The sequence below is a fragment of the Diadema setosum genome, chromosome 1 (assembly GCF_964275005.1).
Source record: "Diadema setosum chromosome 1, eeDiaSeto1, whole genome shotgun sequence".
NCBI classification, from domain to species: Eukaryota; Metazoa; Echinodermata; class Echinoidea; order Diadematoida; family Diadematidae; genus Diadema; species Diadema setosum.
In genome coordinates this window covers 8,220,494-8,237,207 of record NC_092685.1, presented here as the reverse complement: position 1 = coordinate 8,237,207, position 16,714 = coordinate 8,220,494, and the positions used below count along the sequence as shown (strand labels likewise).

General features: G+C 36.8%; 1 protein-coding gene across 1 annotated transcript in view; it reads right to left on the bottom strand.

Annotated features, from left to right (window-relative positions):
• Window positions 1–2,866: 2,866 nt before the first annotated feature.
• Window positions 2,867–16,714, bottom strand: part of LOC140235181 (uncharacterized) — a 104,060-nt gene continuing 90,212 nt past the window's right edge. The window contains exons 24-30 of the mRNA XM_072315220.1: window positions 15,986–16,616; window positions 12,411–12,472; window positions 8,256–8,320; window positions 7,564–7,729; window positions 6,520–6,642; window positions 5,588–5,665; window positions 2,867–3,684 (exon numbers count right to left, since the gene is read on the bottom strand). Coding sequence (XP_072171321.1) covers window positions 3,508–3,684; window positions 5,588–5,665; window positions 6,520–6,642; window positions 7,564–7,729; window positions 8,256–8,320; window positions 12,411–12,472; window positions 15,986–16,616 — 1,302 coding nt within the window. The 3' untranslated portion in view covers window positions 2,867–3,507. The remainder of the gene's footprint in view (window positions 3,685–5,587; window positions 5,666–6,519; window positions 6,643–7,563; window positions 7,730–8,255; window positions 8,321–12,410; window positions 12,473–15,985; window positions 16,617–16,714) is intronic.

The following is a 16,714-nucleotide window of genomic DNA, read 5'->3' as shown; positions in this document are numbered from 1 at the left end:
TAGAAATCAGTACAAAAGTGAACATTCATAGCAAATTCCATATTCCATATGATATCACCAATCAGCTGCAGACATAAATCAAGGTGTTTACCACGTGTGTGATTACCACACTCTCTCCAATGTTAAACCATCACAAAGTACATTGCATGACCTAAAGCTTGTGCAGTTAAAAGAAAAAGAGAGGAAGCAAAAGTACCCCCATATACACACAAACCCTTATGTTTTTATTTGCAAAAGTAATTATCCCCCAGCAACCGTACAGAAATGCACAAGTTCAACTTCAATACCTGTAGGTTCATGGTAACTTTTCTTAGTGCAGAACCAGAAGGGGTGCACTCTGTACAAAGTCTGTTGAGTAAATGGCATTCTAGCTCTCAACTATGTGATATCAAGCAATGGCAGTTGGAAACATGCATGAGATCAAAAGGTCATAGGTACATTGTACATTCAATGAAGATGCATGCATGCACAATACAGTAGTTCCCTGAGAATTTCTACATTTCCGATGTAATCTTGCATTTCTTTTTTTCCCCCCTTTTTTTTTATAATTCATGTCATGTCCATTTTGTCCTCTGACGTGTATCATTCAATATCATTCAGAAATTAAAGGAAATTAATGGGCACTGTGAATCAAACAATTGGTTTTCAACTCCTTTCATGCTCTGTATATACACTTGGTGACTGTCCATTAAACTCGCTCATATCATAGAATACTTTATTTCTAGCATCATCACGAAGTACCAGTACAAGGTTCGTGATCATCATTTTTTTTTCATTACCTTACAGGCAAAAGGCGAGAGAAGAGCTCAGTTAAGAGTCACAGTAGGCAGACTTCAATGATCACTTTGTCTACATAATTAAAAACTAACTGTCATGCTGAAGTGGAGGTGACTGTTTTCCTTTGAGAAATACTTCCTGGTAATTTAAAGCCACATGTCCAGCTTCATGGGTACTTCAATAAGTTTGCCAAATAACATCTTGAGAGTCAATGACAACAACTTTGACTAATTTAGTCTCATAATTTTTGACCATATCTATTTGACCATAAACCTGATAAACTTCAAATGGATACTGTTTTGGTCCAACAAAATTCACAGTTTGGGCTCAGAATTATAACATGTTTATCTTTCAGTAATTATTCATAAGAAATTGGTGACTTATGGCACAACTTATTCAAGTATATATCTCATAATAAAGAATTTACAAACAGGAAGACCAATCACATCATATTTTTCAAACATGAGGAATGCATTTTATGCAATTCAATTTTTGCAGAGATTTTGCAACTTCAAACCAAATGATTGCACATAGTAGAAAATATTATGAATGATTTACTTTCTTATCAACAAAATCATGTAATTGATTTACCAATAATTCAGACGAGCAGCTATTTCACATGAAAAAATGTGGAATTGCCACAGAAGAAAATAGCCTCTCATCTTGTTTTAATTTTCATCTTGCAATGCTGCAAAAAAAATTATACAGAAAAATTGCCAGAACATGAATAAAACATGGATTACTTTAATCACAGGTGGACAATTTTCATATGGAAATTACCTTAAAAGTGAAGGTCATTAAAGTGTTGGCCAGTCACATAAGGCGTTTTCACATCAGCCCGATGTTTCGAAATAGCGCGCTATTTTCAGACTTGGGAAATTAACCCAATCATGAAATAGCGTGCTATTTGATAATATGAATACAAAGTAGCGCGCTAATTGTATCGCTCTGATCGAGAAAATTTCTTGAGTCCAACTCGGGAAATTTCCGAAATAGCAGGATATTTAATGCGATCTAGTGCGCTATTTGATAATGTTTAGGCTGATGTGAATAGGAAATGAAATAGCGCACTAATTTGTGATTGCAATGAATATCTCGAGCTTGGATTTTTATCGGGCTGATGTGAAAACGCCCATAAAGTGTCATTAAGTTTTCTCCCAAATTGTTTTGAGTATCAATTTGACATTGCAGAAATCAAGCAAATGATCACTGGTACAGCAAATTGCACAATCTTCTTTCCAAACATACACTCTTCTGTTAGGCTCTCACACTCACTCGATTTGAAATGCCACAGATAGCCAAGGGAAATACTGAGGAGTATTTTTTCTCGTTAGTATTGTAATTCACATGGTGAAGTTTACCTCATTTTTCTTCATTTGCTCTATTCATATATAAGCAGAGTATTTAGAAGCTGGTAGCTTTTCTGGAAATCAAGGTGAAAGAATCATATGATTGCAGTACATAAATAAGATTGATAATTGAGCTTGCGCAGGGCGTTTGCAGCAAAGTTCTGTCTGGCCTTGGAAGGATTTCTTGGAAATACAATTGTAGACAGAGTTCTATCTTTTTTTTAACCTGTAACTAAAAATAGAGCAAGCATTTGCTGCTGATTGTTGACTACTCCATCTACAGAACAATCATGAAAATTACGAACAAATTGTCATAATCTTGAGAGAAAGCCAGAACGCCGAGGACGCAGTCTTCCTACAGAGAGATGGAAATGAGTAGCGACATCAGCTTCTCAAAGCTCCCTCTTTATCAATGTGTTCTTAATTCTAAACCATTTTTTTTTTGTTATCAGAATTTATGATTTAAAACAATGACAGTACATAACTCAATGTTCCAAGTAAAAAAAAAAAAATTATTAAAAAGAGCAATACAAAGTGAGATTACTCACAAATGCATAAGGTCAGACGAAACATGATTGATATATCATGGCTACTTCTGCACTGCCAACATCTGAAGAAGTTTTAACATCATGCCCTGGAGTATTATTAAATAACAATAACACCCACATTAACTGTATAAGGCCTAACAAGGTGTGAGGAGCAAAGCAGCTACATACATTAGGAAGGGACTCCCGGGAAAAAATGTGATAGGATGAAACCAAACTCAACAGGATATTATGATGTTGGATCCCTTCCAGACTGTGAAGAATGGGTGCTCTATTGAAGAGTGAATCGGTCATGGTTAACAGCTGGAAGGCTGCCAATAGCAATTATGTGATATAATAAGCTTTGAGAAGGCTTTTTTTCATTTTTTCTCTTATGAAGAGGTGGGGGTATCTTTTATCCTATTCCTGAATCAATCAAGTCTTGGCACCATGACACTTCATACAGCTGAGTGATTATCTCTTTCATATAGCTCCATAACAATGACAACTACAATCCACAGATTTGATAATGAAATTGCAGACACCACGTATGATAGAGAATTGTACCCATCCAATATACCTGCATACATTGTATCTGTACTAGCAAATTTAACTGACATGATTTTGTTGAATGCTAATTATGATTTCTACCTAATTTTGCAGAGTCACTGAAAGAAATGTGGTGAAATTTCCTTAAACAATTCAGACCCATATTCAACTGTAGCTCATGATCTTGAATATATGTATAACCAAATATGCACCAAGACTTCAAGTCCATGTGCTTGAAGAGAATCTGATATTCTTATCTGCAAGCTGAAAGGAGCAGCCACACATTTTTGCACACAAATGTGGTTGATCTAGATCTCTATAAAACTCCGGAGGTCCGCAATGCACAGGGGCTGTCGGCTGGTCAGTGTGTTGATGAGCTTGGGATGTAGGTCTCCATGGAGATCTAGTCTGGTCAGGTGCGTCACTCGACAGTGTTCTGTGCCACTGGACATGAGTGCTTGGATACAGAACCCTGCCACCAAGACCTGGGGAAGAGGGGATAACAATTGAATCACAGGCATCAGCTACATTGTGCCACCACGGACCAGGAAGTACCTGTGTACATTCTCTATATCTTCACAGAATGTCTGTATATAGAAGGGATTAGGCCAGTTACATGAATTCTGTGAATTTGTTCATAACAATCAGGCTACCACAAATTGCACCAGTGAATGACATGCGCCTGAATTCTTATAACCTGGAAAAAAAAAAATCCTGCACATGGCCAAGTGTGTGTCACCGTGTGTGTTTATGCAAGGATTAAGAAAATATACCCACTCACTCAAAATCATTACCTTGCCATGAGTGTGTGCACAAGGAGAGGAAGTACTGGAAAGCAAGATATTTTCGCAAATTGGAGCTAATGGCCTTTTTCGTGGCATAATATTTTTGTGCATTGCCACTGGCATTCAGTGCACATAGAGTCGACAAGAATTTTTGTGTGCATTTTAATTTGCGAATCTTGGCTCTCGTGAAATTTGTGAAATCAAAATGCACTCGAACATTTCCGGTTATACAGTATACTCCAAGTGATACCTATTAAGCGACATGTTGAACCCCTAAATCAACATTTTTGCTATGCTGTTCATATCACATACATAAAAAACTAGAAATGTCGCTATGGCGACTGATGCCTCCGCCATAATGCATGATTCTCCCAATAGGCGTATAGTACAATGTCTTCACAATGTGTGATCCATGACAGTTTCACATAACTGGCAAAATATTGAAATGACATGTTTGTCAGAAATGTCTTGAACTGGGTTTGCTATAATTTTTTTTTTTTTTTTTTTTTTTTTTTTTTGGGGGGGGGGGGGCATTGAAACCTGGCCTTTGACCCTTAACCTTTGACCTTCTGGCTGGAAATTTCCCGGAGAATCTCCATTAGGTAATGCATGTATTAAGTTTTGAAACTAATTATACAAGCATTGCATATACTAGTATATGAGGGAAATAGTAAAATTTTGAGGAGTTGACCTTGACCTTTGACCCCCTGACTATTGACCCATGACCCCTAAATTCCCTAGATAATCCCTGCCAGACAGTACATGCATATGTACCAAATTCCACAAAGATACATTGAACCATTTGCAAGAAAAGTGATATTGCAACATTTTCACCTACCCTTTGACCTTTTGACCTTTGACCTTATGACATGAAACTCTCTCTGGAGAATCTTTACGCAGTAGTACATGTCCACACCAAGTTTCAAGAAAATACCTTTGGGCATTGCATAGATATGGGGGAAATTGCAACATTTGTAGCATTTGACCTTGACCTTTTGACCTTTGACCTCTTGCCAATGTCACTAAAATCTACTCAACTAATTGTCCCATCATACATCATCCTTGGACCAAGTTTGGTGAAAGCTGCTTCATCCAGTTTTGAGTTATCACGTAAACAGATAAATTTTAGGATTTGACCTTGATCTTTGACCTTTGACCTCCGTCCGATTTCACTGAAAAACTAATCAAGTAATTGTCCCATCATACATCATCCTCCAACAAAGTTTGGTGAAATTTGCTCCATCCAGTCTTGAGTTATCGCGTAAACGGATACAATTTCATGATTTGACCTTGACCTTTGACCTTTAGCCGATTTCACCCAAATCTAATCAAATAATTGCCCCATCATACTTCATACTTGGACCAAGTTTGGTAAAATTCCAGTAAATATTACTCAAGTTATCGCGTAAACGAAAGCGGACGGACGGACGGACGTACGGACGTACGTACGGACGTACATACGGACGTACGTACGTACGGACGGACAACCCGAAAACATAATGCCTCCGGCACCACTTCGTGGCGGAGGCATAAATATATATATATATATATATCTTTGAATACCTAAAACACACAAATCACTTTCTATAGTTAAGTCTCTCACCTCTGCTCTGACAATTTTCTTTCTGGCAGGAATCCTTGGATGGTGAATGGAAGATGCAACCAGGAAAAACCTGCCATCCTGTTTCAAAAACAACAATTTTTTTTTTCTCACGTGAAAATGGTGTGATACGATATGAAGACAGAACTTATGACAGTGTGTGACAGCGAATTTTTATAGGTAATGTGTTACAATAATGTACAAGCGTCAATGTTATGTTCCACTGCAAGATGTATTTCTCAAGAAGGCACTTTATACCCAAAGATAAGTTTCCCCACAACACTGGGAACACTGATAAAACCTATTGCTGACCCTTGGGTAAAAACAAACAAGAAAGGTAACAATTCACATTTTATAATTCCTTTTTGCCAAAATTTCACACATCTCATGAGCATCTATGAGCTAAATAACTTAAAAAAACAACATAAAAATAATGTCTCAAAGGCTAATTGATATGCCTCCTTTTACAAAATGAATATGCAGCATATTTTGGGCAAAGTTTTGATTTTCACAAATTTCGTAAGTCGAATAAACTTTTTCAAATTGCAACAAAATGTAACAAAATGCTTTGTCTACCTTTTTCTCAGGTAGGATACTGCTAACTTTGCTCTTGAAAATGCCTCTTTCTGATTCAATGAATATGGTTCTTATTTACAAATTTGACCACTAGCAAGTTTGTTTTACAAGTCTCAATTTGCGAAATAGTATGCTTGTGAAATACATGGCATATTCTGTATATAAAATTCCTGTGTTTCCAGATTTGTCAATTTTCAATCAATATGCACATTAATTGGTTGAACTTAACATTACTCTGGGACGAACATATATTTAACCAGAAGGAGGGACAGATTAGTTGACACTGTTTATACAAAAGTCATAACAATAACAAAAACAAATACATGAGGAGATAGGAAAGTTGTGACTGAGCATCTCACCATCTCTCGTGTCTGGATGACAAGCAAACAATCCCTGGGGTGCTGAAGGAGGCAATGGTCCGTCTTGAACACCATGTAAACCACTCGCAGCCCATCCCCAAAGTCCTTCTTGATCTTCACTTCCTGTATTTAAATAAATCATACAAATAATCACATCACTGCAACTGTCTCACTGAGCATGCAGATAGTTAAGTCTTTAAGAGGGGAAACAGAGGATGTAACAAGACACCAAAGGAGCATCAACAACATTCCCACCATTTCTTTCATCCTCATCCTAGATGTTGTCACAACTGTCATTCTCCTCTTCATTATCATTCTTAATGCTTTAACTATTTTAAGGTTCATCATCATTAGTATCATCATCATCATCTTCATCACCATCATCTTCCCCATCACCATCATCTTTATCATCATCATCATCATCATCATCTTCATCACCATTACTTTAATCATAACCATCCTCACTGGCTACCTTCATTATCCCAAGTTTCACCATCACTGCCATCCTTTCTATTATCACATTTTATTTTAAAAATGCCTATTATTTTTCCACTTGCTTGCTTTCAAACTTATATTTGTCTTTCAATTGAATCAATCTCTCTGTGACTGTTCTAATTCCATGTAAAAGTATTCCCTCTGTGAATTCACATACAAGGTAAGGATTTCACATACATTGTATCTCTGCTTTTCAATATATGTTTGTTTAGCAGGTTCAGAAGACTGCTTTCTTTCTGTCAACAAAAGAGTGTCCTCATTTTTTAAAATAAGCACTTTTATTACACGATTTGTTACAGTTGGCACAAACACCTTCAGGGTTTGATAATATGGTTTTACATGAGGCAGCTTCAAGAGAAATAACTTCCAAAATGGTCATATATGTTCTCTGACTCCAGTAGAGTTTGTACATGGCCCACTTGCTTCCTATAAACCATGGCTTGGAAATTACACCACAGTTCCAGACTAGAGAGTATGATTGCTACTGATCTATGTATATGAATATGATTCATGTTCTCATGGTAACCAGACAACCTTTGCTAAGATTACCTTGAGCATGGGGTCATACAGCTGCCTGTTGGTGGGGTCTTTGAGGTAGTTGTACACCGTCCTGGCCGGGGCTTTGATGATGCCGATACCTGTGTAGCTATTTATAGGGTGGCTGGTACCATGCTGTTTGCTGAGTAGAAGTATGTTGCGATCCCTCCCCTCGTATCTGCGGAGATATCGATGGAAAGTTAACATTTAAGAAAAAACGGGTTAAAGTTTGTAGATTCCTATAGGTACGTACTGTATCAGGATTAGGGTTAGGGGAAGGGTCTGGGGTAATTGTCTAGGGGGTAATTGGCCTAGAACAATACCAGCAGTACCATCACACAATTACTGGTAGACACCTAATAAAGTCTTATCTGTGCATGTTCATGCACAAAATAGTATATCAAACCTAGCAAACTGTAAGGGACTGCAAAATTTCACAATACACCATAATGTCTTGGAAATTTTGCAATGAGCCATATTATGAACTTCCTCATAGCTACAAAGTTATGGGAAATATACTGTTTGCAACCTAACACTATGAAAAGCATCCAACATAAATAATCATACTGATTCATGTAGCTGCCTTAGCATTAAAGTAACATCAGCCACACAAAGCAAGGATAGATTTGGAGTGCTGCAGTTTGCGGCTAGCAAAGGCTATGTTTTTATATCTACTGAAATCTGATTGGTGTTGTCATGGTTACCTCCAACCTCCCTCCTCTTCTGGCTGCTGGTTGATGCTGGGATCAAAGTTGTTGAAGTGAGCCATCTGCAACAAAGACAATAACCATCAAGAGAGTGAGATCTACAGAAATGGCTTGCACATACAATGTACAAATCTGTATGTAATCATCACATGTGTACATGATACATACAAGTTGATGATATATGTACCTACTTAATAATGGCATGTGTGTCCACAAATCTATTCATTTACTCAGCTTTTGTTATATTAATGAACAGTTCATACTCAAAAAGTGTCTTTTCTATTGGATACAAAGAGCTTCAAGATGTCATCCCAGCTCACTACTGGACTGATTAAATTGAAGTGAAGCAGTGACAGTACTAGTATTATATACACAAGACTAGATCCGACTTAATATCTATTGGTTGAATATGAACTATCACTGATGCAGATTTCCGGAACCTTAGATTACAGAAACTTGTGAAAGTGAAAGAATGATCAAGTTTCAAAAAAATTTTACTTGTCAAAGCTCTAACCTTCATTCATGCTTTATGAGGATGTTTATGCAAACAAATCCTAAGAAAGAAAAATGTCACATAACATGTAAAGTATGCTCATCTGAGCAGGACATATGAATGGGCTATCTAGTAGTCATTGCTTTTCTAATCATAAATGTACCACAGACCCCTACTGATGCAACTTTTTTTGCAAGCCATAATTAAATGATCCCAAACATCCACATCAGACTTGGGCATTCTTGAAAATAATGACTTTTTGATGATGAAAGCAAAAAAAATGCACCATAGGAAGCAATTAACATTCTGCCCAATACTGTCCAACTACATTGTACTACATCAGCTATATCTAGAAGCTCGAGCCTGTTTTCTACACAAAATCAATGCCTCAAGCCCCAGTCATACGATGGGATGCAACAGGATGCAAGTGGCTGTGACATGGTATTAGAAGATTGTGTTTTGCTTTGTAATGTAATTGCCAGTGGTTGCTAGGAGATGATTCTTTTCTTTCTAGAACCACAACTCTTTACACTGTTAAATAAAGGAATTTGCTTCTTTAAACAGGCATCAAAGAGAAATGCAACATGCAGAAAACCCCCCTGTACTCATATTGCCATCTTTCCATTTACCATTTATTTGATGGTATGTTTTGTGAGAGATAACCCCTAAAAATAATTTTTCCACCAGGTACAACAATGTGCACAATTGTCTGGTGACAACATTATTGACTTTCTGCTGTCCATCTGAGGTTGCCACTGGCATTCTCTTCAGTTACAACCAAGAAAACCCTTATTGTGTAAACCACATAAAAAATTACAAAATTCTGACTTTTTGAGAAACAATTTCTCCCAACCCAGCTACCACACCATATCTTGCTGTGCACTTCCTCTGTACAAAGCCCATTAAAGCTCCTATGTGACTGTAGCCAAGAAGTAACCTATATGTCTTCACACCTATGATTTTACAATCCCTGTGCAATTTTATCCCCGTTTCATGCCTATTTGACTGACTGGCTTCTAAATCAAACAGAGCTTGCATGCTCCTATATGCACATCTCCAAAATATTTGATGAGAGGGTCTTTATGAATGGAAGTGTGACAGCAAAATACTGCAGACTCACTAAGATTCATAAACCTACTTATTTCAAGCGATTGTTTTTGACATTTTAAATCCCATGATTATGTGAATTATGCAGGAATAAAAACTTGATACATTTTTCACCATATAAACATTTATTACATGTTAATATTATACTCTTGTGCACATGGTATTAATCATAATTTGGACTACACTGAATATATACTCATAATATAAAGTTAGTGACAGAAATACAGGGGTCATGAAACACAGTATGTCAATTTATTTGTTTTTCTTAAACATTAGATAATGGTTCATGTTAGAAACTAACTCTCCCTTCAAGTGGAGGTCTTCTTATTTAAAACTGTATCTTTTAATAGATTTCACAGATACTTCTTTACAAAAAATATCACTGGTGAAATGAAGCTTTAGTTGTTGTTTTTTTCATGATAGAGAAATCAATTCTCTCCACTAGTACATTACACTTGATTTTAAAAATTAATATTGTAATATGTCAAGCTCTTTTCACTCTCTATGACAGAATTAGAGAAGAATGTGCAATTCTGTTCTTGCTGGAAGCTCAAGGAATTTGAGCAATACGAGAAGCAATCGGGCTAATTAAAAAGTCTAAAATGACTGGGCGTAGCCAAAATTATCATGTGATCTGCTTGGATGAAAACTGGCACACAGTACTCCAGTACACTTTGTCTTCATATCCTAAGACCTATATCATGTGCATGACAGCTGCTTACTTGATATATCTTAAAGGGGCTGTACAGTACTGGTTGAGGTGGGGATTCATGTTTTGAACATTCCTAAGTGAGATAATAAGAAACCTCTTATGAAATATGAAGGAGCATGTAATTTTAAGAAGGATTCAACGTTTATTTGATGAAAATTGGTTTTGAAATGGCTGAGATATCCCAAAAAATGATAATAATGAAAGGCGACAGGCCACAACTTTATTAGGATCTCTTTGTTTCACCTTGCTTTTGGATATCTCAGCCATTTCAAAACCGATTTTCATCAAATAAACTTTTGATACCCTTTAGAATTGCATGCTCTTTGACATCTCATAGAGTGGTTTCTGAATTTCTCGCAAAACGTTAAAAGCTAAATCCTCACCTCGACCAGAACTGTACACACCCTTTAAGTAAAGCAACATGATGTTGAGGCATTTCAGCAGCAAATCACTATATATGCAACATATAAATTTTTGATAGCTACACACAACTTCAGATTATCACAAATGATATCCACGGTGAAGTAAGCGCTAAATGGTTGTGAACACAAGCTTTGAAAATCAAGTTTTGCAACAGTGGAGCACAATTTGTTAAAGGCAGCAATAAGGCACAGTAGAGATTTCTGCGATCCAAATCTTTTATACCAATGATAATAAGAGAAAGAAACACAGATGACAAATAGGGTGATACATTGACAGATATAGAAGCACATGTACAAATGGATGAAGAGATATACAGGTTAATGAATAATAAGACAGTATTTCAACATGTGACTCTTAAAGGGATAGATCAGGGAGATGTCATGTAGCCAGCAGCTTAATATGTTACTGCAGTGAGCAGGATGTTACGAAGGGGAAAAAAGATATTCTCCTGCAGAAGAAGGGTGTTTAAATATTGACTAAATAGTGATACATTTAGACAATGGTGTAAGATGACATATTTCTTTTACATATCATTTTTCAAATAGTAGTGAAAATTCTCATAATGCAATATAGCAACATAAATAATCTAACGCCTGGAGGAAATGTTTGGAGATAAATGCTGGAAAACAACTTCAGCTGGAAAATTTTGTTGAAGTCAATATGGAAAAATCACCCAAAACCTATGCTGGATTGTGAAATCCTTAAGGTTGTCAAAGTATTAAAGGACTTATGAATACAAAAAATGAATGAAATTATTGGGGGAATATATTTCTAAACTTGCTACAGAGCGGTGAGCATGTCCAGGTTCAGCCAGAACATTGACAGGAGAACAGGCCTGGATTTTTGTCACAAAGAAGGTATTGTAAATCACACGGGGGAGAAAGTAAATGAACATCCGGAAGAAAATACATGATCGTACAGCTCCTTGAACAAGCAATAAATAATGATACTTATTTTGTGAAGCTGTACTGTGTTTCTCTCTTCTTGTGTCTGTCCTTATACTTTCTCTCCCGATGATTATGTAAGCAAAAGAAAAGTAAACAATGAATGTTCACATCCATCAAAAAGAAAAGTAAAAGCAATACCACAAATATGGTGGACTATGAAAGAAAAAGGAAAATCGTTTCACACACCACTTTTGCATGCCATTATGTGCAATGCTCGATGGAAATTAACAACATGTGTGATTTGCAATCAAAACCAAGGAGATTGATGTTTGTATGGTAATTAGTTTCACTTGTACCTTTTACTTTACTGCACTGAGGCATCATATGAAATATATGGTGGGGGGGGGGGGAGGGGGGATCAGGTTACTGTTAGTCTCTGCTCAAGGGGAACACCATACGGTAAAGCCAAACTGGTAAGCCTATATGGCTTTAATATTGCCGAACTGTCCGGTCATTTTGAGTGCTTTTACCTCAGACACCAGAGTTTGAATTGCCTTCTCGGCCACAAGCTGACATTCAGGACGAGACCAGACTTTTTGAGTGAACAGGTAAACAAACGATAGTGTGCACAAAACAAAAAGGAGAGGAAATCATGAGGAAGCAGAAGAGTGATGACTCTGAATTACAAATTTGTATACTCAGACAAAATCCATCTCAACAAAATCTCAGAATATTGAATACAAAGCAGTCAAAAGGCTGCACATGGAAATTGGCATGGTGACAGAATAGACAGTAATAATAATAGTCTGGAAAGCGCATTGAGCTACTTAACAAATACAAAATGTGCTAGATAAAAACTAGCTATCATCATAATTAATGGTAATATTGGATATAGTTTCATTCTAAGACAAATATCAGATAAACGCTTGCATATATCATACATTGACTTCCGAAAGTCCAAATAGTACAGACTGGACATATTATCAGGTACTGTGGCTAAAAACAGACTGTGAGGATGTATACAGTACTGTAAAAGCTGTCACGAAGGTTTAATTTTACAGGACTTTTGCAAATCACTGTTTGGCCGCTAATTCAACAAATGGACAGTCATTAGTACACGACTGTACACTTACGATAGCCTCAGTGTCAAATTGCAAAAACAACATTTCGCAAAAATGTCTGCCCCTCCAAATTAAAAAAAAATAAATAAAAAATCTGTGTATGCCTAAATAACAACTTTTACAGTACCAAGGGTCAAAAGTGAAGGAATGATGTCAACACAGTGATCTACATCCTCCTTATGGAATATATTATGCGTGGTATGAACAGTGAGCTTGAAGTGTGTGTTTTCCAAATATGATTTTTTTCTTCTAATAATACACTTAGCGTGCAACAATGGTAAATTTTCAATGGAATTACTGAATATTGTGTTTCATAATATGATGACTTCAGCAACATACAATGACACTTGCACAGGTGAGTACCATGGAGCTATGTGTAAACACATTGTCAAGGGTGATTGCTCCCCTTGCAAGGCATTATGGGAAATCATGAAGAGGTAATCCAAGGTACTTTAGAGAGATGCCTTTTCTGAAATAATTGTTTCAACACAGAAAGACTATGTATGATGGCAACTGGATGTCACCTTGAAAACTAGGTTAACACCGAGGAAAATTCCACACTTTTACATTTCCTATTCATGACATTTTATTGCAGCATAAGAGCCACATGTATGTTCCTAAATTCAGGACGTTTGCATGAGAGGGAGAGCGCAACTCTTTTGAAGCAGTAAAATTCCTGTTTAGCTGACGACACAAGTAACTTTATTGGAAGACATCAGCACTATTTAAACATGAAGATGGAAGTTTAAATCTTACATTCATGTATCGCACATGTCAGAACAATCAAAGCATGAAGTGATTATGAATAAAAACGGTGTTTACTAAAAAGTGTGAAAGCAAAAAAAAAAAGAAAACAAAAAGGAAACAAAATGAGCTAGACAAAACTTGTCCATCTGATTTGTATGCATGTTGCATTGGAATTGCCACAGCTTTGAATTACTGCATTTTGATTGGTTCATCTTTTAATTCCTACATCCTGTAAATTTGCTGCATTTAAAATATCTACTTTTTTTTCTAACTGCTATTCTGAATTAAAAACCTTTTCAATGGAAATGTAGAAAGGAAGTACCAGGAAAAGTGCTTCAAATGAACGTCACAGCACCTTGGGAATGAAAATAAATAAGATTACAAGTATGTGGACAACAGTACTAGCGACAAAACACAGACAACATTTATGCTGATGGCCTACAAATGTCCAGCAATCGCCACTATAACCACAAATTGTGCCCATTGTTTTATGTGCAGATGATAAAATATTTATCTAGATCTGCTTCTCTTTTTCAAATGACAACATACAAGTACTGTTCAACAGTTTATCTTTATGAGTGTATAGTGAAGAACAAGTATTCACTTAAGCATGTTGGGTAATGATATGATGTGTGATTACATTATAACTGCAGTATCTCGTAGACATAACATTTTAACGATGCAGCCAAAACAGAGGCAGAGAATTACGTTTCTTGTTCTGTAGATGATGACCTTTTCCTAAAAGACACCCAGTGAGTACAGGCCAGAAGCTGTTTGGTGGGGAGATAATCCTGATCGCAAAATAACAGAGATCATGATGAAACATCTATCTATAATGTACCATTAAAAATTTGTTATCACTGTCTCATGATACCCAACCTGTGGGTATTATGGTTGTGGTAGAGTGTGAGTTAAACTTAGTCCTTATTGTTTGATCTTTCATTGTCACTGTTTCATTGCACTGAAATATGTACAGTATCACCCTGATATCTCTATGTCATTGAGAGAAATCATGTATGCAATGTACGATTGTTTGTATATTTTATGGTGTGAATGTGATTTTGTATTTGTACACTGTATCTTCAGGCATGTACTAATGCACCACAGTGTGCATTGTACATCTCAAACTATATTGTATGTCATCCAGAAATTCTATCTTGAATACACTCAAGTAGCATAGTAGTGTAACACTGAATGTTGAAAAGTAAAAGAAGCAGTCCTTGTGTCCTGATCTACATGACCCGCAGATGAGTGTAATTTGAACAAATATTACTGGTATATGAAGTTGCAGTTAAATTTTGTATTTTACACTATTTTGAGGTATATCAGCACTACTCAATCACATATACTATTTCATTTACCTGGAACTACGAAAAAACATCAAATTTTACTGAAAGTTGTAGAAAGTGACATAAAAGTGGAAAGGGATTTGTCAGGTTCATTGGTAAGAGGCCAAAAAAAAAAAATCAAGATACAAAATAAATTAACAATTAATATCTGCAAAGGAACACAATATTGGGGGTTTGAGGTAATGCTTTGTCACAATTCAGAGAAACTTTGCTCACACCACAACACTTCAATCACAATTTACCAATGCTTCCTTTCGGCATTTCTGTTGAAAATGTCACATCCAACGGCAGTCAATCATAAAGGCAATGAAATGGTGTAAAGCATTAGGAAATGCCAAATTTTAGAACAATATGCATTAAGATGTCAAATTCAGAACAGCAGACAAAAAAATAAAAATAAATAAAAAAATGAAATGGTTTTCATCCAAAGATGGCAGTGATCAAATCAAAGATCAATCTTAATCTCAATGAAAATTTCCATTCTGTACATGCAACACCAATTTCAAATTGGAAATACAATGTATGTCTGGTTATTTCATGACTTATCTTTCATTAGATGAGTTCAGCTGAAAATAGCAAGCTATAGAGTATGTTCTTCTATTGCTGACAGAGGTACCAAATGAGTGCTATGAAGGTCTTCTTTTCTGAGTTGATGTCATTGTACTTGTGTATGACAAAACTGTTCACATCGTATCACGGTATCCAAAGTATTCATTGCACAACAGGTATGTATCTCTACCATCAGTCAAGTTTGTAATCCTCATGCTTTAGCAAACTTTAACTTTGTAGTTTTCTTACAAATGGACATACAGGATTTGGGCATCTTCAAATAATTGTCAACAGTAAGAAAGCAAAAAAAAAAAATCATCATCTTACTGTGATACTCACCAAGTTTGGACTCCTTCACTGTTGGCAATTCCTGGAACGTCTTCCCCGATTGGTGTCGACGATGTCTGATGTTGGATTTTGGTGGAGACATCTTCACCTGGCTCCCTAGAGCTCCTCGGTAACCAGGCGGGGTACGTGCTCCTGGAAGTGCTGCACTGGTACTCTTGTGACGAGCAGCAGAAAGATACACTCCACTTGGTAACAAAGGTTTTCTTTGACTGGGAGGGGAAGGGAGGCTTGTTGAGAGGCCTGTGCTCCGTAGTGGGGTATACTGCTGTAGCTGGACACCTCCACTGGAATGAAGGGGTGTCGATGTCGTTGGTGGAGGGGCTCTATTAGAGACAGAGGACGATGCAGGGGGAAATGTCTTTGTCATGGGAGATGTCACATCATCGTAGAGGGTATACCCATAGCGCGATTTAGCTGGCTTATATGGCTCCTTACTTGTTGATGATGCTAACCCGGTGGGGTTACCATAGAGTTGGTAATATGTTGGTTTGCTTGGAGAACCACCAGACTCGAATGGATTCTCCTCCCTGTCCTCCTCCTCCTCGGATGGTGATGAAAGCACTGATGGCTTGATAACTGATGCAGCAGCACGCAATGATGCAATCTCCCTGTTGATGAGTTCCTAAGGTAAATGCAGGAACAGAGATGAGACAGTGCATGGATAAGATAAAGATATTACATTCGATGTTCCAAAAAAAAAAAAGGCTCGACAGAGGTTGA